The 24,019-nt window shown below is 40.1% G+C and overlaps 1 protein-coding gene across 1 annotated transcript in view; it reads right to left on the reverse strand.

Annotated features, from left to right (window-relative positions):
- Nucleotides 1-24,019, reverse strand: part of LOC132817241 (disco-interacting protein 2 homolog A-like) — a 269,644-nt gene that overhangs the window by 19,972 nt on the left and 225,653 nt on the right. Inside the window, exons 26-33 of the mRNA XM_060827592.1 lie at nucleotides 22,887-23,010; nucleotides 18,530-18,651; nucleotides 11,444-11,555; nucleotides 10,388-10,497; nucleotides 9,542-9,672; nucleotides 7,525-7,693; nucleotides 7,097-7,267; nucleotides 4,783-4,844 (exon numbers count right to left, since the gene is read on the reverse strand). Of these exons, the coding sequence (XP_060683575.1) occupies nucleotides 4,783-4,844; nucleotides 7,097-7,267; nucleotides 7,525-7,693; nucleotides 9,542-9,672; nucleotides 10,388-10,497; nucleotides 11,444-11,555; nucleotides 18,530-18,651; nucleotides 22,887-23,010 (1,001 nt within the window). The remainder of the gene's footprint in view (nucleotides 1-4,782; nucleotides 4,845-7,096; nucleotides 7,268-7,524; nucleotides 7,694-9,541; nucleotides 9,673-10,387; nucleotides 10,498-11,443; nucleotides 11,556-18,529; nucleotides 18,652-22,886; nucleotides 23,011-24,019) is intronic.

The raw sequence follows: 24,019 nt of genomic DNA on the forward strand, positions 1-24,019 counted from the left end.
AAATGAATTGAAACATTGTATCAAATGGGGGACGGAGGTCATCAGGTTCGAGAAAAACAGGACATCATCCACATACAATGTAATCTTGTGTGCTCTCAATCCCACTTCCGAAGCGGTTATGTGGACGTTCTGATGAATGGCCTCTGCCAGCGGCTCTATCACCAACATAAACAACAACGGCGAGTGGGGACAGCCTTGCCGACTATCAATCCTAAAATTCCCAGACTTCATCTTGCTGGTGGCGATATAAAACCTCTACCACCCAGTAAAGACCCCACCCAACACAAACTATTCTAAGACATTAAAAAAAGGCCATTCCACCTGGTCAAATGCTTTCCCTGCATCTAAGGAAATGACCAACCCCTGAATCAATCGTTGCTGACATACTTGGACCATATTCAGCAACCTTCTAATATTGTTAGATTACCTATGGCCCCTTATAAAGCCTGTCTGGTCCTCTTTAATAATATGGGGCAACACTCTTTCCAATCTCAGCACCAGGATCTTGGACAGAATCTTGAAATCTGAATTTAACAGAGAGATAGGCCTGTATGAGGCACAATCCTCAGGAACCTTTCCCTTAAGAATTAAGGAAATATTAGCTTCTTTCAAAGATGGTGGTAGACATTCATGTATTTAGGAGTGATTGTACATCTCCAACATCGGCCCTGACAGAATCCCCATAAACTCCTTATAAAACTCATCCGGGAGACCCTTGGGGCCAGGCGCTTTCCCACTCAAGTTGCCCAGCTGCCTCCTGTATTTCCTGAATGTCAAGGAGGCATTAAGGAGAGAGGCCTGTTCCAAGGTTACCCCAGGGAGGTCCAAGTTCTTAAAAAGGCCTCCATTTTGGCCCTCCTGTCCTCGCAATCTTCAGACCAATACAAGTCAGAGTAAAGGCCCCCAAAAGTCTCATTAATCTTTTTAGCATCATACGTAAGGATTTCAGCGCTGTCTCTGAATGCAGTAATGGAATGGGGAGCATGTTTTTTCCTAGTCGGGTATGCTAAATACTTCCCTGGTCTATCCCCATATTCAAACAACCTTTGTCTCGCAAAAGCAAGTTCTTGTTCGCGTTTTGTGTCAGTATTGAATTCAAGGCAACCCGGAGGGCCGTGATCCGCTGTAGCTTAGTCATCGAAGACCTCATGAAATGGGCTACCTTGGCAGCTTTCAACCGCGTCTCAAGTAGATGCGGCTGTTACTCCTTTTGTTGTTTCCGGCTAGCTGAAGAGGAGTAGCTAATCCCCGAGCCAAGGACTTAGCAGTCGCCCATAGCATAGACTGACTACTGGCCATGCCTGAGTTGATAGTCAAGAATTCCTGAAACTCCTTCAAGAAGTATTCCACAAATTTGGAATCCTTCAGGAGAAAAGGGTCCAAATGCCAGTGTCGCAAACCTAGCACTTCACGCTTGGCATTAACTTCCAAATATACTGCCTTGTGATCAGAGATAACTATATTCCCAATTTTACAGCCCATAATCGAATCTAGAAGGGCCGAGGCAGGCAGTAAGAGGCCAATCCTTGTGTGACATTTATGAGAGTTTAAAAAAACGATGAAGTTCCTGCCGGTAGGGTGAAGACATCTCCGAATATCCACCAGCCCCAACTCCTCACATAAGTCAACCACCTGCTTGGCCTGTGAAGAAAAAGTTGGGGCCCTCAAGGCATACTGTCCACTGTCGGATCCAAAAGACAATTAAAATCCCCTCATTATATTGTGCCGTGTTCCAAAAGCACTCAACTTAGAGAAAACACTAATCACAAATTTGAGGGGATGCGCCCGAGGACAGTAAACATTTAAAATGCCATATCCCTTCCCATGTATCACAAACCATCCGTGCTCATCTTTCACCTGCTCTAATGTGAATGGAAAATTTTTCTGGATAAGTACTGCTACTCCCTTACTTATAGTAGTAAAGGATGAAAAGAATACCTGGTCATAACCCCCCCTTATTGTAATTTCAGGTGTTCCCCATCAAGATGGGTTTCTTGCAACAAAGCAATATCAACCCTTTCCCTCTTAAGGCTAGAGAGCACTTTTTTTCCTTTTAACAGGCGAATAACTTCCCTTAAAGTTGCAGGTGCACCATCTAATTAGACACTCAGCCATATCCCCTTTCAGAGAGCCTTGAACCCTGCTTACAAAGTGCCGAGCATAAGTAAATAAAGACTCTGAGTCGAAGAACTATACATACAAAACTACTCTATCATAACTATAAACAACTATTACTACCAAAAAACTACAAAGGAAACCAACTATAAAACCTTGAATGAATGACTCTTCCTCTTCCTCCTGCCAATAGGGGCCATTCACCCTACCCATCCCCTCCTTCACAGCTCCTTCAAACCCGGACTGTGCCCAGCCTTAGGCCATAAAAACAAACAAGGAGATGATCCTTAAATGAACAGAAAAAAGACAAAGTCAGGGTGAACAGTCCACCCACCCCTGGCTTCATGGCACCCCAACTTGTGACTAAAAGTGAAGCAGAACAAACAAGGGGGAGAAGACAAAGGACATCCACAAAATTTCCCATAAGAAAATCCAGTTATTAAAAAAAAAACAAAAAACTTATTCCAAGGTCTTTTCTCTCCTTTCCAAAAAGGAAATTATTAAGGAGAAAGAAAGGAATAAAAAAAAGAAAGGGAAAACATGAGGAAAGATAGAAAAGAGAACAAACATTATTCATATCCTTCAGGCCATCTGTCTATTTTAAAGTGTCTACAAAGTTTTTAGCTTTATCCACTGAGTCAAATGTATAAAATGAATCCTCGTGGCTGAAATGGAGCAATGGATGCCCAGGTTCCTCAGCCTCTTTTTAACTTCATCGAAGGACTTGCTCTTTTGAATTACAGCTGCAGAAAAATCCATGATTTTTGACCCCTTGTACAGCAGTACCTGTGGATCTTTTCCAGGGATCTGGAAGCTTCTATGACTTTTTGCTTGTCCTTATACGAGTGGAAGTGCACTAGCACTGGGCAGGGGCACTGCACTAGCCCTGACCTGTGCACTGTAACCCGATAAGCCCTTTCAATCTGCAGCCTGCTGGACTCGATGTGAAGGGCCAAAAACTTTGGCAGCCATCTTTCAAAGAAGTTGACTGGCTGCTCACCTTCCTCACTGGCAAGTCTGGCAGCATCTGTGGACAGAAATCAGAGTTAACATTTCGTGTCAAGTGACCCTCCCTCAGGTTCTGAGGAAGGGTCACTCGATTGGAAACGTTCGCTCTGATTTCTCTCCACACATGCTGCCAGATTGCTGATCTTTTCTAGCAATTAGTTTTGTTTCTGGCTTAAAACATCCACAGTTCTTTCAGTGTTTATAGTAGACATGATATAGAATAGTTCATAAATGATATCATGACAATGACTATTGGAAAAAACGAGACTGAGTAATCAAACTTAAAAGAGGGTAAATCCTTCATATTGTTGGATGGCATCAAAGGTTACAAATTGGAGCAGAAATAAAAAGAAGACAGCTAATCTATTTGAAAAGGAAGTGCAACAAACTTTTATTAACTGACACATATGGGACCAAATATTGATTACTTGATCAAATATTCCAGTTGATCAAGAGATCCACACAATGTAAAAACACACACTTAGTAATAGAAAGGTATTGCGGGGGTATTCACTTTACTATTATACTTTATTTGCAGCTTAAATCACTTCAATAATAATGCAACATATAGCTTTACATAGAACTCTCCAGCATACAGCCTTCTCACTCTCTCACTCAAATGACTACCCGGACATCGTGGAGATTGCAATAACACAGTAAACTTTCAGTATTTGAGGTGTATAATTTTTGCCTGTTTATCAAAAGTACCAGTTAAAACAGTTTGCTGTTGTGGTAATGTGATCTTATATTTAAAACAGGAAATGGAACTAACCCAGGGAACTACAGACCACTTAGTTCAACCCCAGGGGCAGATAAGTGTTGGGGTCTTTACCTGAATACCTAATAAGGTCACTATACAATGCAAATATGGATAAAAAAAGCATGAGAAGTAAAAAGAAAGGCTGCACTTTGAGGAACTTTGAATTCTTTCAAGACAGAGACAGTCAGAGCATTTGGAGTCAGAAAGGAGGATCACAAAAAGGTGCTGAGAGGGGATATCCTACTGGAAGTTCTCCAAATCAGGATCAGGACCAAGAATCAATCTGAAATAACTCATTCCTCATGTTCAATCGCTATTCTTTGGAGTAAAGATGTAATGAACCCTGTTCGCCCACACAGAATTATATCCTGGGAAGGAGGAGAGATGGGATGGGGTGAGAAGGGAATGAAGAAAAAGCATACTGAATTGTTAAGATTGTAAAAGGGAGACAGTGTCCACCTGCAGAACAAATCCAGAACTAGGGGCCATAGATGGAACATAGTCTATAATAAAATCTGAAAAGGGAGAAAAAGACAAATTTTTACCCCACAGAATGATTGAAATGAGGAACTCACGACCACAAGGAATAATTGAGGGGAACAGAATTCAAGAGGAAGATAGCTAACCAGAAGGAACAAAAGGATACATTAAATGCGATACATCAAGAATGGGAGATGAGCTTTACTTACCACCATGCACATGAGTCAAACAAAACACTTGTGTACTGCAACTATTTTATTCGACTTTGGAAAACCACTTGACACAAAATACTCCATCTTACATTCGCAAGCAAGTAAATTCAACATTTTGATATTTCTCTTTCCTCAGTCTAGAGTGATGCAAAGTAACCAAATGTGTGACACAGTGCTAACAAAAGTCCAAAATTGACTTAGGCATACCTGTCATGCCGGAGGGCTCTCATATCCACAAAGACAGTGGTTGGGTCTGGACCAGACGTTCCCTAGTGAACAAAGACATTGATGTCAGAAGAATGAACGTGACACAGCCATTACTTTAAGGGATTCAACAAAACTTAATTACACAACACATCTCAAAAATAGGGTTGCAACATGGTGTCCTGCCAAATCTACAGATGCCAGAAATAGCTTCAAACCAAGCAAGATTCAAAATTACACAGCACTATTTATACTTCCACAATTACCCATCTTACAAACTTAATCACTTGTTCAGCATAACAGGAGCCATCAGAACAATTACAAATATCTTCAATTTTATTATTTTTTGAAAAGCAAAAACAATAAACTCTCGAGTTGGCCTCAAGCTATAATTTGATTTCTGGCTTCTTTGTTTGAAAGGGCAAGGAGTGAATGCAGCTGTATAGCAGGTGGAATCTAGCCCCCTGCTATGTGTAGGCTGGAATGTTATTTGTAAATCAGAGTAAAAATAACAGAACTTCAACAAATTACAAAAACAAACAGTCCTGAAGAATCAATTAAAGAGGAAAGAAAGTGCAAGAGAAACAGACACAGACATAACTGAGAGATTTCTGCTACTTAACAGGAACTTGGAAATGGATAATATTCGTGCTCTAGTCACACCAGTGCACTAACAATTTAATCCAATATCTCTGTGTTTGTAAGTGAAATTCATTAATTACGTATTGCTATGTTACTTTCGCATGAAATTTCAAATAAATTCTGGATTATGAATTTGTGCAGAAATTTAAACAAAGCAGTGATTCTCAGCTTTGTCAGTCTAAGATAAATAAAGTTTAAGATAAAATTTTGCTAGTTGGTCAAGTAAAGGACATGGGGCAAAACAAAACACAAATTACTCTACCTGCTCAGCCAGCTTGCCTAGCCTGTGTGGCTGAGTGCGCGAGGGAGGAGGAAGCGAGGAATGGAGATGATACAGGTCAGCCCAGAGGGAGGAAGGGACAGCCAGATTTAAAGAGAGAGAAGCATAAGCAAGAGACAAGAGACAAACAGAAATAGCAAAATAGTTACTGGAAACACTGAAAAAAAAACAAAGTCACCCTTCTGCTTTAATACAAAGATTTCAAAATATAGAGATATATATATATATATATAAAATACACACACATATATAAAGCACAGCCATTATGTAGCTTGTATTGCAGCTTTATACAGAACATCTTTAGACAGCATCAAGAAAGACATGATGGTTTAAGACATTTTTGTATGTCATCAAAAAGATTATTTGTTGATGCTTTCTCTCATTGATATAAATTGAGAATGCAAACAATCATTGAGATTAAATAACTTGAGAACCAGGAATGCAAATTTGGGATTTTCCTTCCAACATAGAGATGTACCTCAAAAGTGCAAAATGAAGTGTTACCTATTTAACGAGATGGGAATGAGACGGTTAACTGTATTAAAATCACATTGCCATATACATTGACCAGATTATCCTGTTTTTTGAAGATAGCATGTTGGTATCTTATGAATGGTTTTGTATTCAATGGACAATACAGCCTCAAATTAGTCAATCAGGTCAAAGATTGTGATAACTTTCCTTCCAATGCAGACAGCTTTAATAGAGATTCATCATATGACTTACCAATTACTTAATTCCAGACATGACTGGCAAACTTAGAACGGCGGCTATTTTAATGGCAACAATGAACCATGCGACGAGTGGACTTGATGCAGTAATAGGAGGAAAATAGGACTGTGCCAAAGGCACAAAGCGTGTTTGGCTCAGTAGAGCAAAGAACAGGTTTACAAGAAAGATTCCAAGAATGGGACACTTCAGGTCCGAGGAAAGACTGGAGAAGTTGAGATAGTCCTCTCGTCTCCAAGTAAAACAAAGAAAGTTTGAAAGAAATTTTCACTAGCATGAGTGCCTTGGCAGACTAGATCGGAGGAAACTGGTTCAGCTTGTAAACAGATCAAGAATAAGAGGACATAGTGTTTTGCAAATTAGGGGTGGTGATGGGTGAGAAAAGTCTCATGAATAATTAGTGTCTGGAACGTATGGCCTGCAAATGTGGAGGCAACAGGTTCAGTTAAGTATTGAAGAGGCCATTGTTTCTATTTAAATAAGCATCCAATGTGCAGGGTTAAGGGGAAAAGACAGGAAATTGGCACAAAATTCAATTGCACAGAAACAATGCAGACATGATAGGCTGAATGGCATCCTTCTGCATCATAACAATTCTGTGATTCTGTGGAAGACTATTCCAATGTGTTCTCAGCTCATACTTAATTTAGAGGATGAAATTCTCACCTGTAAGCAGATGGCCACATTGACCCTGCAACCAAAAGTTGTACTGACTGCCCTCGGAGATAGTCCAAGATCTTTAAATAACTTGGAGAAGGACTGCGTTAAAGCTATTCGTGGTCGCTCCTCTGCAACCACCATGCATGTCCGAACACAGGACAGGTTCACACCTTTTGTCTGAACAAAGAAAATGTTTAGAAGCAAGCCTAATAGACACAATGAAAAACAAGACAGAGATATCACACCTGAGATTTAAAAATCAGAAGCCAAAATAGCTTCATTAGGTATTTTTGGCATTCAGTTTTGAAATTTGAAATGGTTCTGACCTTTGACATGGAGAAATATGATTTGAAGGATAAGTAAGAACTTGCCAGCATCTCCAAGTCAATGACTGAGCTCCCCTGGTAAATTCCAGACACGCTCTTGATTCTTACCTTCAGCGTATCTGTTTGTGCACCAAGTCCTTTGGTACACATCTCCATTACTGAGTAGGAACAAAAAGTTACACGCACTTTGTATTGGCTAACTGCAGACAGCCAGAGGGAAACATTAGTCTCTAATTCAAGTGGAGGAACCAGGATAGACTGATGACCTGAATAAACACTGGGGTGGGTGGAAGGGGGGAAAAAAAACAGGTGCTTAACATTGTGAAAATGCATATTAGATTAGATTTCCTTCAGTGTGGACATAGGCCCTATGGCCCAACAAGTCCACACCAACCCTCCGAAAAGTAACCCATCCAGACCCACTTCCCTCTGACTAATGCACCTATCACTATGGGCAATTTAGCACGGCCAATTCACCTGACCTGCAAATCTTTGGACTGTGGGAGAAAACCAGAGCACCTGGAGAAAACACGGGGAGAATATGCAAATTTCACACAGACAGTTGCCCGAGGCTGGAATTGAACCCGGGACCCTGGTGTTGTGAGGCAGCAGTGCTAACCACGGGCCACCCTATCTGGTGTGCCTCACAGTAGAATGCTTAAAATCAAACAATTGACCATCGAGATCATGAGTAAAACTCAAAACCAAACATCTAAAAATACAAACATGGTTGTCTGTAGGTAAACAAAATGTTCTGAAAAAAAAATCACAATGTGATTAAACCTGACAACTCATTGACTCAAGTGCTTTTAGTGACAGCTTTTAAACTTCAAAAAATACTGCCTGTCATTTAATCTCACTCACCACCAAATTGAAAATATGATCAGGGAAATAATATATCTAACAGCATGAAAATTCAACACTTTCAAAAATGCAGATTAAGATTGTGACATTTCACAATTCAGCAACAAACGATTCCTGATTACACCCAGCATGTATTTTTAAAAAGGTGTTTAATGAAAGGGATACATGCAAAATTTGGTTAACATTAGGTGGAGTACTTTTAAGCTAACAAAGATGATAAGTTTCCATCAGACAAACAAATACAATTTGATTTACAAATCCAGATGCAAAAATAATTTGCACCAAAATAAATTTACAGGACAATATATTAAAAAATTGTTCCTCCTCTGAATAGAACTACCCTGGAACATGAAGCAGTACTGCTATTTATTCATTTCAGTGAAACCATAGATGATACTCTCTCACTGTATTATGTCTATTTCCAATTCTCTTATCTCAGAGACTGTCATAAAACAGAAGGTCAAAGTTTGCAGGCAGCATTTTTAGATGCCACAACAGCAAAAATCTCAAATGCCTTTCAGTCCAGTATTCCCAGAGAGCAATGCACAGCATTTTAAGTTAGTTTCTCTTAACTGATTCTTATCCTTTGCCAAATTGGATGAGTGGCATATCATTAGATATCCACACTCACTCAAACTATCATTCTCATTTTTTGCTTCATTCTTTCAGGGTATTGCCTTGTGTCTATTTGTTGCTTCCTCTCAGCAGCGCAGAAGAAACCAGAAATACTGATGCAAAAGATGCAACCTTGAACTTGCAAAGCAATAGGCTCAACTTGCACACTTTAACTTGTCCATGTGCTATGTTATCGCACCACAAAATCATGTTTCCTTAATAACAGGAAAAAAAAAGCAATTTTCTACATGCTACAGACAGAACATAAGATTTGATGTTGACAATATGCTGTTTCTAAACCCAAAGATACATTCTTGATTTGGGTCTGAATTGATCATAAATATTGGGAAGTAATGATCACAGCTCCATACCTTTAGTATCAATCCACAGTATAGCACAAGATTGCATTATGCTTTCAATTCTGACCTTTGCTTTGCTTATTTACAACTAGGGTTATATATTGGTCCTTGGCAGATCAAACTTTTACCACATTTGCTGTCACTCAAGGTAAGTACATGGAATCAAACAACTCCAATCTCTGGCAAAAGGGACACATTGGTGAATTACACAATAACCATAATAAAACTGAGTTCTTGTACTTCAGTATGCATTGCCAAAATTAATAGTTTGGCAGCAGTTGACTTACCTGCAAAGACACCACAGTGCAAAACCAAGACCACAGTAGGGGTCAAGGCAAACTGCAATCTGTCGGGAAGGGTACAGCTCACACTGCAATTTGATAGAACGACACATGGCACTTGTTGCCTCGTGGGACATCTGTTGACAATGAGAACAAGACAAACAGGTATATCATTCTAGATTTTCCTTTGTTCCAATGTAAATTTCAAATTGAAATCCATGGAAGGTCATCACACTTCAGGCATGGGAAAAGGTTGAGGAGGACAGTCCTTCATGGTAACCTTAGCCAGTCCAGGAATTGAATCCACACTGCTGGTAGTAGTCTGCATTGCAAACCAGCAACCCAGCCAAGGGAGCTCACTGACCCGTGGTTACAATACTAACTATACCTCAAAAATACTTAATTGACTGTAAAACACAGATATTCTATTGTTAAAGTTGTTATAGGTTATTCTTTCTTACTCAAGTCTTTATTTTATGTTGGTTGGTTTAGGCACTTATAACACGTGAAATTGCTCATACTAATTGAATATTTAGATCAAAACATAAGAGTATCACAGCTGGAATTCTATAATAAAAAAAACTCAACTTGAGTCTCATTTCACGGACAGACTTCAAAGATGCCCTTTCCCAGAAGTGTGATGACCGTTCTTCCCACCTCAGATTCTGCTTTGTCGTTAGAGTAGAACATGCATAAAATCTTGCTGTAATGTGCATCATATCAAGAAAATCATTTATACAGTGAGGGGCATAGAATATTAAATTAGATTGTACAATTGGCTGATTTTCAGAATTCTCACTGCCACCTTCGTTAGCACATACATCTATCCATACATCAGGAAAGACTCCATACCTTCACTCCTGCAAGAATTCCAGTGGTGGATACACTGAAGTCCAAATAAGCCAACATTTCAGGTGTTGGTGCTTTATATATTTGGGGAGGCTTCTTTCGGGGTAAGTCATCTAATTGAAAGACAAATATCAAAAATAATTATTAATCATGATTCGTGCAAATTATTAAAATATCAATAGCAAACTCACCATGGAAAAGGTAAACAGTTTATTTTCCATATTTGTAGTTTCCTCAAGACAGATCTTTTACTGACATTCAATTTTATACTCACTGGAGGCAAAATAAATGTGTTTGATCACAAAATGTCCTGAAAAGGGTGTACTTCACGTTCACATTGGCTCTAATTACTTTCTTGGGGCAGAGGAAGGTTAGCAACTTCCATTAATTCCCAGAGAACTTGACAATGGGGAGTCAAATATCCAGTTATCTTTCCGTGTATACCTGGGAGAACTGGGATAGAGGTAATTGATATACAGGTATCCCCCGCTATCCAAAAGTAGAGCGTTGCCAGGAAACCTTTCGAAAACCGAAAATGGCGTAAAGCAAAGATGCAAGTTTTAGATGGGAAAACTTTTGCTGTTTTGCATAAAAGCAAAAATGCTTTTTGGATTTGCACAAACAGTTACTAATGTAGGTCTTTCATAAAAACAAAGCAGCATAAAGCAAATGCCTGAAAAGCAGGGGATACCTTAACGTCTTTCACCAATCTTTCGAGAGGTGAACTGAAGCATTTTCATGAGATGAGGCTAAATCAAAATTGTCAAGTTGACAGTCACTAAGTTAATAAAGAGCAACTGTTTGAATCAACTACCATTAACAAATTGAAAAATGAAGAAACCCTATTCTAAGAACATAAACACATGTAGTAAAACAGTAAATAATTCAGAACCTTAAGCCTTCTCCAGCATTTAACAGAATCTTGGCAAATTTGATCAGGGCTTCAACTCTACCTTCCTTTCACAACTTTTAGCTCCCTTGTAATATCAGAAATGTATCAAAATTGGTCAAAACTATTATCCAATTAATTTGCAGTTTTTTAAAAAACTAAATCCCTACCGGTATCTAAAACTGTGGGCCAGCTCTTGATATCGACGGCTGCAGCTGCCTCCTTTGAGCGGAACAGTTTTAATATAGCTTGTGTTGTGAGTATGCAGACAGATTTGCTTACCTAAATAGGAAAAAAAAAGGAAAAGTGATAACACATCTCCAAAATCATTTGGGGAGTTCAATTAATGACCAGAATTTGTTTGGCAATAGTGGGTGTACCAGAGAAATACTGGGCTATCCAAAACATCAAATTTATTCATTCATTATTTTCCTATGGGTGTTTACACTACAACGCAACAACAATCCTCACCCAAATAAGTTGCAGTAGCTTTCCGACATGTTGGACAATCAAAACTCAAACTAAAGTAGGAGATGTTGCCAATTGGCTGAGATAAAGGGATAGTGACATTTTGAATAGGTATTTTTAAACTGATTTATTAGTTCAGTATTCTACCTACAGTAAGTTTTGTTTTCATCTCCAATATGAATATCAAGTCACTTTAATAATAGCAAAACATAGCAGTTGCAAGCTCTTTGATCTAATGTACAAAAGAGTTTTTTGAAGAAGTAACAACGAGGATTAATGAGGGCAGAGTGGTAGATGTGATCTATATGGATTTCAGTAAGGCATCCCATGGGGGACTGGTGAGCAAGGTCAGGTCAGAGTATTGAGTACAGGAGTTGGGAGGTCATGTTACGGCTGTACAGGACATTGGTTAGGCCACTGTTGGAATATTGCGTGCAATTCTGGTCTCCTTCCTTTAGGAAAGATGTTGTGAAACTTGAAAGGGTTCAGAAAAGATTTACAAGGATGCTGCCAGGGTTGGAGGATTTGAGCTATAGGGAGAGGCTGAACAGACTGGGGCTGTTTTCCCTGGAGTGTCGGAAGCTGAGGGGTGACCTTAGAGGTTTACAAAATTATGAGGGGCATGGATAGGTTAAATAGATCAAGTCTTTTCCCTGGGGTGGGGCAGTGCAGAACTAGAGGGCATGGCTTTAGAGTGAGAGGGGAATGATAGAAAAGAGACCTAAGGGGCTACTTTTTCACGCAGAGGGTGTATGGGATGAGCTGCCAGAGGAAGTGGTGGAGGCTGGTACAATTGCAACATTTAAAAGGCATTTGGATGGGTATATGAATAGGAAGGGTTTGCAGGGTTATGGGCTGGGTGCTGGCAGGTGGGACTAGATTGGATTGGGATGTCTGGTCAGCATGGACGGGTTGGACCGAAGGGTCTGTTTCCGTGCTGTACATCTCTATGACTCTAAATGAATAACCAACGCAGTGGCAAGTGTTACTTGTCTGCTAAAGACAAAATGTTCAGAATTTTTACTGAGAAGATAAAAGTATCTCCTATTGACTTTTGAAAGTTTGCAGCTGAAGACACTATGGATAGCTGGTGAGGAGATCCAGTGGAATTCATCTTAACTTTATACTGACGTAGTTCCATATCGATCCTGATGGGCTACAGATCTGAGAGCCTGAGATTATTTTTGTCTGGCCAGCTTTATTGATAAAGCCACTCAATATGAGCTCGCTCCCTTGATTCCAACATCCCACTTACAAAGCAAACAACATATTTACAACAGACAGAGCATTTTCCACAACCAGACTTCTCAAGCACTTTGCAGGTAGCTTAAGTGTTATCACTATTACAACAGGAAAGCAGGAACAAGAGTGGGTCATTCAGCTATTCAAGGTTAGTCCACCAAGTTATTAAAATCATGGCGAATCTGATCTTGGCTTCAACTCCACCTGCCCTTCAGAACTTTGAGTTTCCTCATAATAACAGAAATGTGTCAAAATTGTTCAAAAACGTTACCGAATTAATTTGCAGGATTTTTAAAAACTAATATCCTAATGGTATCGAAAACTGTGGGCCAGCTCTTGATCTCCATGGTTGTAGCTGCCTGCTTTGAGCACAGCAGTTTTAATATAGTTTGTGTTGAGAGTTTGCAAACAAATTTGCTTAGATTAGGGTTGACCAGATTGTGACCATAACTCCACTTTCTGGTCTAACTCCACAACCCTTGACTACCATGTTGATCAAAAAAATCTATCTGAGCCTTGAATAAATTCAATGAGTTCTGGGAAGAGATTTTAATAAACCAACTCTCAAATAGAATTTATTTTCATCTTAGTCTGTTAAGTAAAAATGTAATTCTTAAACTGGGTGCTGAAGATTTCAGTTTTTCCTGTCAAGTTTACTCAGATCTTACATGCTTCAATAAAACCACTTCTCAATATCAATAGGTAAAGCCCCAAATGTTCCACATTTCTCAGAAGAAAAGGCATTGATCCTGGAAATTAATCAAGGGAACCTTCTCTGAACTGTTGCTATTATCTTTTCTCAAATATGAGACAAAAATAAGACACAACATTCCAGACTCCGCAAAACCCTCGACAGTTATACTAAAAATTTCTTTCTTAAATTCCATTCCCTTGCTATGCACACCATAAGAACATAAGAATTAGGAGGAATCCAAGCCAGCTTTGCCATTTAAAACAATCAAGGACAATCTTATTTTGACCTCATCTCCACATGCTTGCCTGCTCACCAAAACGCTTGAACCCATTCTTAATTCAAAATCTGTCTGTGGCCTCCTTAAACTTTATTCAATATCCCAGCATCTACCATACTCTCAGGGAGTGAATTCTGATACACTAAGATAAATAATTTGTCCTCATTTCAGGTTTAAAAATGCCACTCATGACCTCTCATTCTAGACTGGCCCACAAGAGAAAACATTAGTCCACCTTTTTCTTGGCAATTGCTTTTTGCTTCTTGTGTAACTCAACTGAACCTCCCCACATCCTTCTAAACCCTAGGGCACACAGGTCTAAACTGCTCCAGTAGCATTCCATTTGCCTTCTGAATTGCTTTTTGTATGTACGAACTAATCTTGAGAGATTCATGTTTGAGAACATTCAGATGCTTTTGTATCTCTGATTTCTGCACCTCCTTCCATTTAAATAATAGACTACTTTTCTAGTCTTCCTGACAAAGTGGCTAATTTTTATTTGCCAACTTAAAGTTACCTTATCAATATTGAAATGCAGAATCTTTACTTCCTCTTGACAACACACTTTCTGATCTAGCTTGGTGTCACTGGCAAATTGAGCTACGATGCACTCAGTTCCTCCATCTAAGTCAGGCACAATGATTGTAAATTTGAGAATCCAGTACTGATCCACAATCTAAAAGTTATTTGCCAATCCAAAAAGGACCAGTCTTTTCTTACTCTGCTTCTTGTTAGCAAACCAATCCTTAATTCATGCTAATGTATTACTTTTATACCTTGTTTTGTGCAGTAATCTCTGATGAAGCATACTATCAAATGTCTTTTGGAAACCAAAGTGCATCACAGCCATAGGTTCTCCCTTATCTATCCTGCTTGTTCCTTCCTTGAAAACTCATACACGACTGTGCACTCTCCTGTCCTATTTTTCTAATCAACTTGTTCAGAGATGTTATTACACTCACTTTACTGCCCTAATCTTTCGCTTCCCGGTTTACTTTAGTGCATTCAGTCTTCATACCGTTCTACTTACCTTAATTTATATTTAAGACCATAGGTCGGGGGAAGTGTGGATGGATACTTGGGAATGAAGATGGACGTGTAGGTACAAAGGTCAGGTCAAGAGGGTGGTGCCAAGTTGGAGGACTAGACCTGGGTTGGGAAGATTTGGAAACTGGTGAATTCAATGTTGAGGCCATGTGCTTGTATGCTCCCAAAGCAGAAGATGAGGTGTTCTTCCTCCAGTTCGCAGGTGGTCTTATTTAGGCAGTGGAGGAGGCCCAGAATGGACATGTCATCAGGGGAGTGCGAGCTGGAGTTGAAATGGATGGCCACCAGAAGGTGGATTGATTGGTGCATACGGACCAGAGATGGTCCCTGAACCAGCCTGAGAGTTTGCATTCGGTCTCTCCAATGTAGAGACCAGAGAGAAATGGATGCAGTAAATGAGGTTAGAGGATATGCAAGTAAATCTCTGCCACATTTGGAATGATCTTTTGGGGCCTTGGTTGGAAGTGAGGGGGAAGATATGGGCGCAGGTTTTGCACCTCTTAAAGCGAGAGGGGAAGGTGTCAGGTGTGGAGAAAGAGGGATTGGTGTGGAGTGTGGACCCAACAAGGGAGTTCAGGAGGGAATGAGGCTTACTGTAGGTGGCAGAAATGACAGAGGATGATACGTTGGATTTGCAGATTAGTGGGGTGGAATGCGAGGATCAGGGGAATTCTATCTTTGTTGTGGTTGGGGGGCATGGAGCTCAAGGTCAGAGGTGCAGGAAATGGATGAAATATATTTGAGGGTATTGTTGATCACAGGGGAGGTGAAATTGTGGTCCTCAGATGTCCTGCAATGGGATCACTCATCCTGGAAGCAGATATGGCGGAGGCAGAGGGATTGGAAGTAAGTGTACATGTTTTTACAAGGATTGGTTGGGAAGAGATGTAATCAAGATGGCGTGGGAGTCAGTGGGTTTGAAATAGATGTTAGTGTTGAGTCAGTCGCCAGAGACGGAGGGGTCCAGGAAGGAGAGGGAGGTGCCAGAGATGGTCCAGGTGAATCTGAGGTCAGGGTGGAAGGTGTTGGTATAGTGTTTGAACTGTTAAAGCTACTCACGGGAGCATGAGGCAGCGCCGATAAGGGCAACAATGTAATGGACGAAAAGGTGGGGATGGTGGAAGTGTGGGTGTGGAAGAGGTACTGTTCAATGCATGCTACAAAGAGGCAGGCAGAGCTGGGACCCATGCGGGTACAGATAGCTACCTCTCTGGTTTGTACGAAGTGGGAGGATTAAAAGGAGAAGTTGTTTAGGGTGAGGATCAGTTCCATCAATCGATTGAGAGCTTATTTTCAAGGCTACCGTTACCAATTGTGTGTTCCTGATCAACACGTGGATTAAATTACCCATGATCATTGAGATATCTTCCTTACATACCTCACATTTCTTTGTCTATACTCATTCCTATAGTGTATACTAGTCCCAAAACAATGATGTTTTATCTTTCCTATAACTTAATACCATCAAAACTAATTTCAAACTGAGTTTCTGCTAGTTTGCTAATTTTTAAAACTTAATTAATAAGCTATTCCACCACATTTTGCTAGCACAATGCTTTTGTAAAATGTCAAATCATCGTCAATATTTAAGTCCTAGTTATGCCTTTATTATCAGGTTCATACATATTTATTTCTATAAGCTGAATGTATAACAAATAATCAGACATTTAATTTTTTTTTCAAACAATTTTGCAATCTCTGACCTTACCTGCTGTATTATCAAGTTTGTATGCTCGGACCCTTCCTGTCACATTCTGGTTGTCATTACCCAAATTACAAAGATGCTTTATGTTCTTGTGTTCTTCTTCAATTAAATATATCCTCTCAAGTGATCTTTTCCCCTTATTAGAGATGGCTTTAACCTAAATAATGCTCTAGTTACAAAGGATACACAGCAACTCATAAGCACTCAGACAAACTGCCAGAAATGACAATGACAAGATAATATAGCTTTGGTTGATTGTGAGATAAGAGGGTTAACTGCCCTACTCTTGTTCAAGACATTGTCACCAAATCTTGTGCACCCACTCCGAAAGCAAATAGGCTTGCAGTTTAACATCTCTGTTGAAAGACAGCACCTTTAATTGTGCAATGCTTTCTCAGTACTGCACGAGAGTGCCAGTCCTTGATTGTTATGTTTGGATGCAGATACTTGTGATTTGTATGCAAGAATATAACCAACGAGGTCTTGGCTAACACATTGCATTTATGCAATTATTTGGTACAACGATGCCTGCTTTTGTCTCGTGCTGGCTTGAGAAAGTTTCCCCATTTATAAGAGAGGTAGAAGATAGTGTTTCTGAGTAAAAGCAAGAAAAATAACGTTTTATTAAGTACAGATCTGTATGAAATAAATTTGGTCGCTCGAACATGGATACTGGTTTATTTCAGTGATATTATGACAATTTTAATCATGTATGAGAGTCACTTTTAAACAATTATCTTCATTTGAACAGTCTGCACCAATATTTGGATGAACGGTAACATAAACAAGCTACTACTAAAAGAACAACAAAACAGCAGCAACCTTCACATAATTCAACCAGATTTCTTCCATATGTATACGAATCTGACAAGTGGTAGATGTGTTTCAATCTTTTGCCTTCCATTGACAAAACAACACAAAGTACATGGCTATCAGAAGATCCAACTGCACGAGAGTACCAGTCCTTCATTTTTACCAGTGCAAAAGCTGACTAACCTATCAGGAAGGAGGGATCACATCCAGAGTGAGAGACAGCCTGAGCTGGCAGAGGGGAGTGTGGTGACCAACTCAGAGGAGAAAGTGCTAGTGAAGTTGAAAGGTCTGAAGGTAGATAGATCACCCAGACTATACTCCGGAGTTCTGAAGGAGATAGCTGAGGAGATTGTCGAGGCATTCGTGGCGATCCTTCAGGAATAACTGGAGTCAGGGAGAATCTCAGAGGATTGGAAACATATCACCCCCTAGCTAAGGAGACAGAGGCAGAAAAAGCACAAAAATAGAGGCCATTAAGCCTGACCTCTTGTTTTCTGAGAGATAATACCGATGGCTATGCTCTATAGTTAGGGACATCACTTTTTGAGGTGGACATAGTAATGCAAGGTAATTTCACTGGGCTAGTAATCAAGAGACCCAGGTTAATGCTCTAGGAACATGATTCAAATCCCACCTCTGCAGAATTCAGTTGAATTTGGAATTGAAAGTAAGTGTCAGCAATGATGACCACGAAACTATTGCCAATAGTTGCAAAAACCCATCTTCTTTACTGATGTCGTTTAAGGGAAGATACCTGCCACCCTTACCTGGTCTGGCCCACACGTGGCTCAAAACCCAAGGCAATGTGGTTGACTCTTAACATGCCAGGCAACCAACTCAACCAAAACAATTAAGGATGGGAAACAAATGCTAGCCTTACCAGCAATACCCACATCCCATCAAAGAATAAAACATTTCAAACAGTTAAGGACATGAAGTTAAAGACATTAATATTTAAATGTAAAAGCTACATTTCTCAAAACAGTGCTCAGAATTGATCACAATCATACCTCTACAATCATTTTGACAGTAGGTAAAGTGGTAGCAAGGTTCTGTGGGTGTGGAGGTCGCACAGTGACAGGCACACATCCTGCATAAAGGCACCCATAGAAAGTCATTATGAGGTCGATACCTGAAGAAAGAAACAGAATGAAATGTTGTATTATGGTTCACAAAAACAAATTCCACAGGAATTTGCTCCTGTTCACAAACGATTAGAAAATTAAATACCAAAGTTGATTCAATGGCATCCATCTATGACATCTGCATGAAGTTGGGTACATTCAGAAATGACAATTATTGATAAAAAACAAAACTTTTACAGGTTTGGTAAAAATGCAAGACTTTCAAAATAATTTGTGCATTTTTACTTCAGAGATTAAAAAAGTTAAACACCAATAACAGAATAAAAAAAAAGTTAACTACTGCTCAGAGCATTTGTACAATCCCAAAGATGCTCAAATGAAGTCTGCAAACTGTTATATGCACTTCCGGCAAATTAGATTATTTCTGGACAGAAAATTCTATCATGTGCAGGGTACCTGGGTAGATCCTTCAACCAGATCATACATGCGCCATAATCAATAATTTAGTTTTACTTGCCCATGTAGCGATGATATAGAAGACCTGGTGTTTGGATAAAATGAAACTCTATATGCTAATGAAAGGACATGGAAATCTTGTTTTCATCTTCTTGAAGCTGACTATTGAACCAGGACAAAGTGAGGACTGCAGCTGCTGGATATTACAGTTACCATCCCACCTTTCCACTCCACCCTCCACTCCAATCTATCACCATCACCCCCACTTTCATCCACCTACTGGATTCCTACCTACCTTCCCCCAAGCCCCACAACCCTCCCATTTAACTCTCAGATCCCTTGGGCCACCCCGACATTCCGGATGTTGAGCTTATGCTCGAAACATCAACTCTCCTGCTCCTCGGATGCTGCCGGACTGGCTGTGCTTTTTCAACACCACGGGTTTTGGTGCTGACTATTGAATGCTAATGAACAATAGTGAGACAAGACCAACTTAAGTAAAAATGATTTTACACTGAATGTATGAGCAACAGAAACAACTTTCAGTGATTGTGAAAATATTTAAGCCTTTTTAGGCAGTCCTTTGTGACAAAGATGGATTCAAATGACTGGTGATCTTTTCTTTTTCTGATACATACACACTGCTGCCTAAAAATCTAAATATACTTTAATAAGTACCTTCTTTGAAATTAGTGGCACAAAATGGAAGTGGGGCAATCTTATTTTCTGTATGAACTTGCTTAACGTACATAATATTTAGAGCATCAACTGATCGGAGAGCCAAAAGCTTTGCCTTTGCTAACTGTTTTTGAGAGTGCCTTGTCAATCTGGTGATGCTCTGCTAAGTCTTGGCACTAAATTTCATTCCCAGAGCTCATAACAAAGGTGCAAGCAACAAATCTTTAAAATCTCCAATGTCTTAAGTTGACATGATGTATTAAAGCACCATTTTTGAGCCAGTTTTCTTGGATTAATCCTTTATGTGGTGAATTTTATTCTGCAATCCCCAATTTGTGTATTGGAGGGATGGCTCATGATTTAGTCATAGAGACAGATGTACAGCACAGAATCAGACCCTTTAGTCCAACCTGTCCATGCCAACCAGATATCCGAACCCAACCTCGTCCCACCTGCCAGCACCCGGCCCATATTCCTCCAAATACTTCTTCATATACACATCCAAATCCCTTTTAAATGTTGCATTGTACCATCCTCCATCGCATCTGCTGGCAGCTCATTCCATACACTTACCACACTCTGCACGAAAACGTTGCCCCTTTGGTCTCTTTTATATCTTTCCATTCTCACCCTAAACCAATGCCCTGTAGGTCTGGACTTAACCCACCCCAGGGAAACGACTGTCTATTTACCCTATCCTTGGCCCTCAATTTTGTAAGCCTCTATAAGGTCACCCCTCAGCCTCCGACGCTCCAGGGAAAACAGCCCCAGCCTGTTCAGCCTCTCCCTATAGCTCAAATCCTCCAACCCTGGCAACATCCTTGTAAATCTTATCTGAACCCTTTCAAGTTTCACAACATCTTTCCAATAGGAAGGAGACCAGAATTGCACGCAATACTCCAACCAATGTCCTGTATAACCACAACAGGACCTCCCAACTACAATACTCAATACTCTGATCAATAAAAGAAAGCATACCAAGCGCTTTCTTCACTATCCTATCTATCTGCGACTCCAATTTCAAGGAGCTATGAACCTGCACTCCAAGGTCTCTTTGTTCCGCAACACTCCCGAGGACCTTACCATTATGTGTATAAGTCCTGCTAAGATTTGCTTTCTCAAAATGCAGCACCTCGCATTTATCCGAATTAAACTCCATGTGCCACGTCTCAGCCCATTGGCCCATCTGATCAAGATCCCGTTGTCCACTACACCTCCAATTTTGGTGTCATCTGCAAACTTAATAACTATACCTCTTATGCTCACATCCAAATCATTTATCTAAATGACAAAAAGTAGAGGACCCAGCACCAATCCTCGTGGCACTCCACTGGTCACAGGCCTCCAATCTGAAAAATAACCTTCCACCACCACCCTCTGTCTTCTACCTTTGAGCCAGTTCTATATCCAAATGGCTAGTTCTCCCTTTATTCTGAGAGATCTAATCAGTCTCCCATGGGGAACCTTGTTGATCGCCTTAGTGAAGTCCATATAGATTACATCTACCACTCCCTCATCAATTCTCTTCGTTACTTCTTCAAAAAAACTCAATCAAGTTTGTGAGACATGATTTCCCACACACAAAGCCATGCTGACTATCCCAAATCAGTCCTTGCCTTTCCAAATACATGTACATCCTGTCCCTCGGGATTCCCTCCAACAACTTGCCCACCGCTGACATCAGGGTCACTGGTCTATAGTTCCCTGACTTGTCCTTACTACCCTTCTTAAAGAGTGGCACCACGTTAGCCAACCTCCAGTCTTCTGGCACCTCACCTGTGACTATCGATGGCACAAATATCTCAGCAAGAGGCCCAGCAATCACTTCTCTAGCTTCCCACAGAGTTCTAGGGTACACCTGATCAGGTCCTGGGGATTTATTCACCATTATGCGTCTCAAGACATCCAGCCCTTCCTCCTCTGTAAGATGGACATTTTGCAAGGTGTCACCATCTATTTCGCTACTTTCTGTATCTTCCATATCCTTTTCCACAGTAAATACTGATGCAAAATACTTGTTTAGTATCTCCTCCATTTTCTGCGGCTCCACACAAAGGCCGCCTTGCTGATCTTTGTGGGGGCCTATTTTCTCCATACTTACCCTTTTGTCCTTGATATATTTGTAAAAACCCTTGGATTCTCCTTAATTCTATTTGCCAAAGATATTTCATGTCCCCTTTTTGCCTTCCTGATTTCCCTCTAAAGTATACTCCTACCGCCTTTACCGCCTTGAAGATTCACTCGATCTATCCTGTCTATACCTGACACATGCTTCCTTTTCTTAACCAAATCCTCAATTTCTTTAGTCATCCAGCATTCCCTATAACTACCAGCCTTCCCTTTCACCCTGACAGGAATATACTTTCTCTTGATTCTTGTTATCTCATTTTTTGAAGGCTTCCCATTTTCCAGCTGTCCCTTTACCTGTGAACATCTGCCCGCAATCAGCTTTTGAAAGTTCTTGCCTAATACTGTCAAAATTGGCCTTTCTCCAATTTAGAACTTCTACTTTTAGATCTGGTATATTCTTTTCCATCACTATTTTAAAACAAATAGAATTATGGTCGCTGGCCCCAAAATGCTCCCCCACTGACACCTCAGTCACCCGCCCTGCCTAATTTCCCAAGAGCAAGTTTTGCACCTTCTACTTTCACATTCTGAATCAGAAAATTGTCTTGTACACACTTAAATACCTCTCCATCTAAACCTTTAACACTATGTATGGCAGTCCCAGTTTATGCTTGGAAAGTTAAAATCCCCTACCATAACCATCCTATTATTCTTACAGATAGCTGAGATCTTACAAATTTGTTTCTCAATTTCACTCTAACTATTAGGGGGTCTATAATATAATCCCAATAAGCTAATCACCCCTTCCTTATTTCTCAGTTCCACCCAAATAACTTCCCTGGATGTTTCTCAAGGAATATCCTCCCTCAGCACAACGAGGCAAATTTAACTTAACATCCAAATGTGAAATGCCATGAGACCCTTCCTGTGCCAAATAGTGAGAAATTCCCAAACGCACTACTTGGGTAAATGTATGAAATGTTTTGCTGCTGGAGTTACCTGACTCGACAGCAATGCATCTGAGACAAACAGGCCTGTTTAACCATAATGATGTCACAAGTAACAATTTCCTGTTTACCTGGTGGGTAAACCAAGGCCACATGGTCCCCTGTGTTGAGGCGTCCTTTTTCTAACAAGGCTGCAGCCACTCTCTCTGCTTTCTTGTGCAATTGTATACACGTTGCTGTGTTCACAACCGTGCCCTGATGGGTTAAAAGATATTAAAACTTCATGACAAGTCAATTTCTGCTCATGTCTTCTCTTTGTGGACTTGAGTGATTAGTGCACTCCATACTTATTAATATACAATACAGAATTCTACACAAGCCTTTTTTGTTTCTTCACCTATATAACTGCTTCACAATATGCAAAATCAAACTAATGACATGTACACTTTAAAGCATTTTCTACAGCACCACTCAATAGAATTGTACTTAAAAGGGCAAAAGTGATTTATGACATAAAGCATAGTGTATTATGTTGCTACAATAATTCTGTGAAGCTAGAATTTACATGTTGAGTGAATACAAGCTGTTGTTAATGTTTACTTGTTATCCATCTAGTTAGTTCGTTTTACTGAATAGAAAAAGTTTGCTTTCAAACAGCCTGCTGGATGCATCTGTATTAAAAGTTGTTTTGCACCTATAATTTAGATTTTAGATTAGATTCCCTATAGCATGGAAACAGGCCCTTCGGGCCAACGAGTCCACACTGACCCTCTGAAGAGTAACCCATACACACCCATTCCCCGACCCTATATTTACCCCTGACTAATGCATCTAGCACAATACACCTTACCTGCACAACTTTGGATTGTGGGATGCAACTGGAGCCCCCAGGAATCCCATGCAGACATAGGGAGAACATACATACTCCACACAGACAATTGCCCGAGGCGGGAATCGAACCTGGGTCCCTGGCATTGTGAGGCAGCAATGCTAACTACTGAGCCACTGTGTCGCCCACGTGTGCAGTGTTAGATTTTGGTGTATTTAGTGTATGGTATTGGGAGGATTGTGTCATATATCCTGGAAAGGCTCCCTGATGTTCTTCACACCAAATCAATGATGTTATGTTTGATAACATCGGACTCATTATATTAAAGGAAACTGTTTCAACCTTGGAGCCAACAAAAGCTAACATTAGAAAATAGACAAATTGAGAGGTTAAGATGACTTATTTCAGTGAATATTGGGTAAATTCAGAGGCTCA

The sequence above is a fragment of the Hemiscyllium ocellatum genome, chromosome 7, assembly GCF_020745735.1.
Source record: "Hemiscyllium ocellatum isolate sHemOce1 chromosome 7, sHemOce1.pat.X.cur, whole genome shotgun sequence".
Taxonomy (NCBI): domain Eukaryota; kingdom Metazoa; phylum Chordata; class Chondrichthyes; order Orectolobiformes; family Hemiscylliidae; genus Hemiscyllium; species Hemiscyllium ocellatum.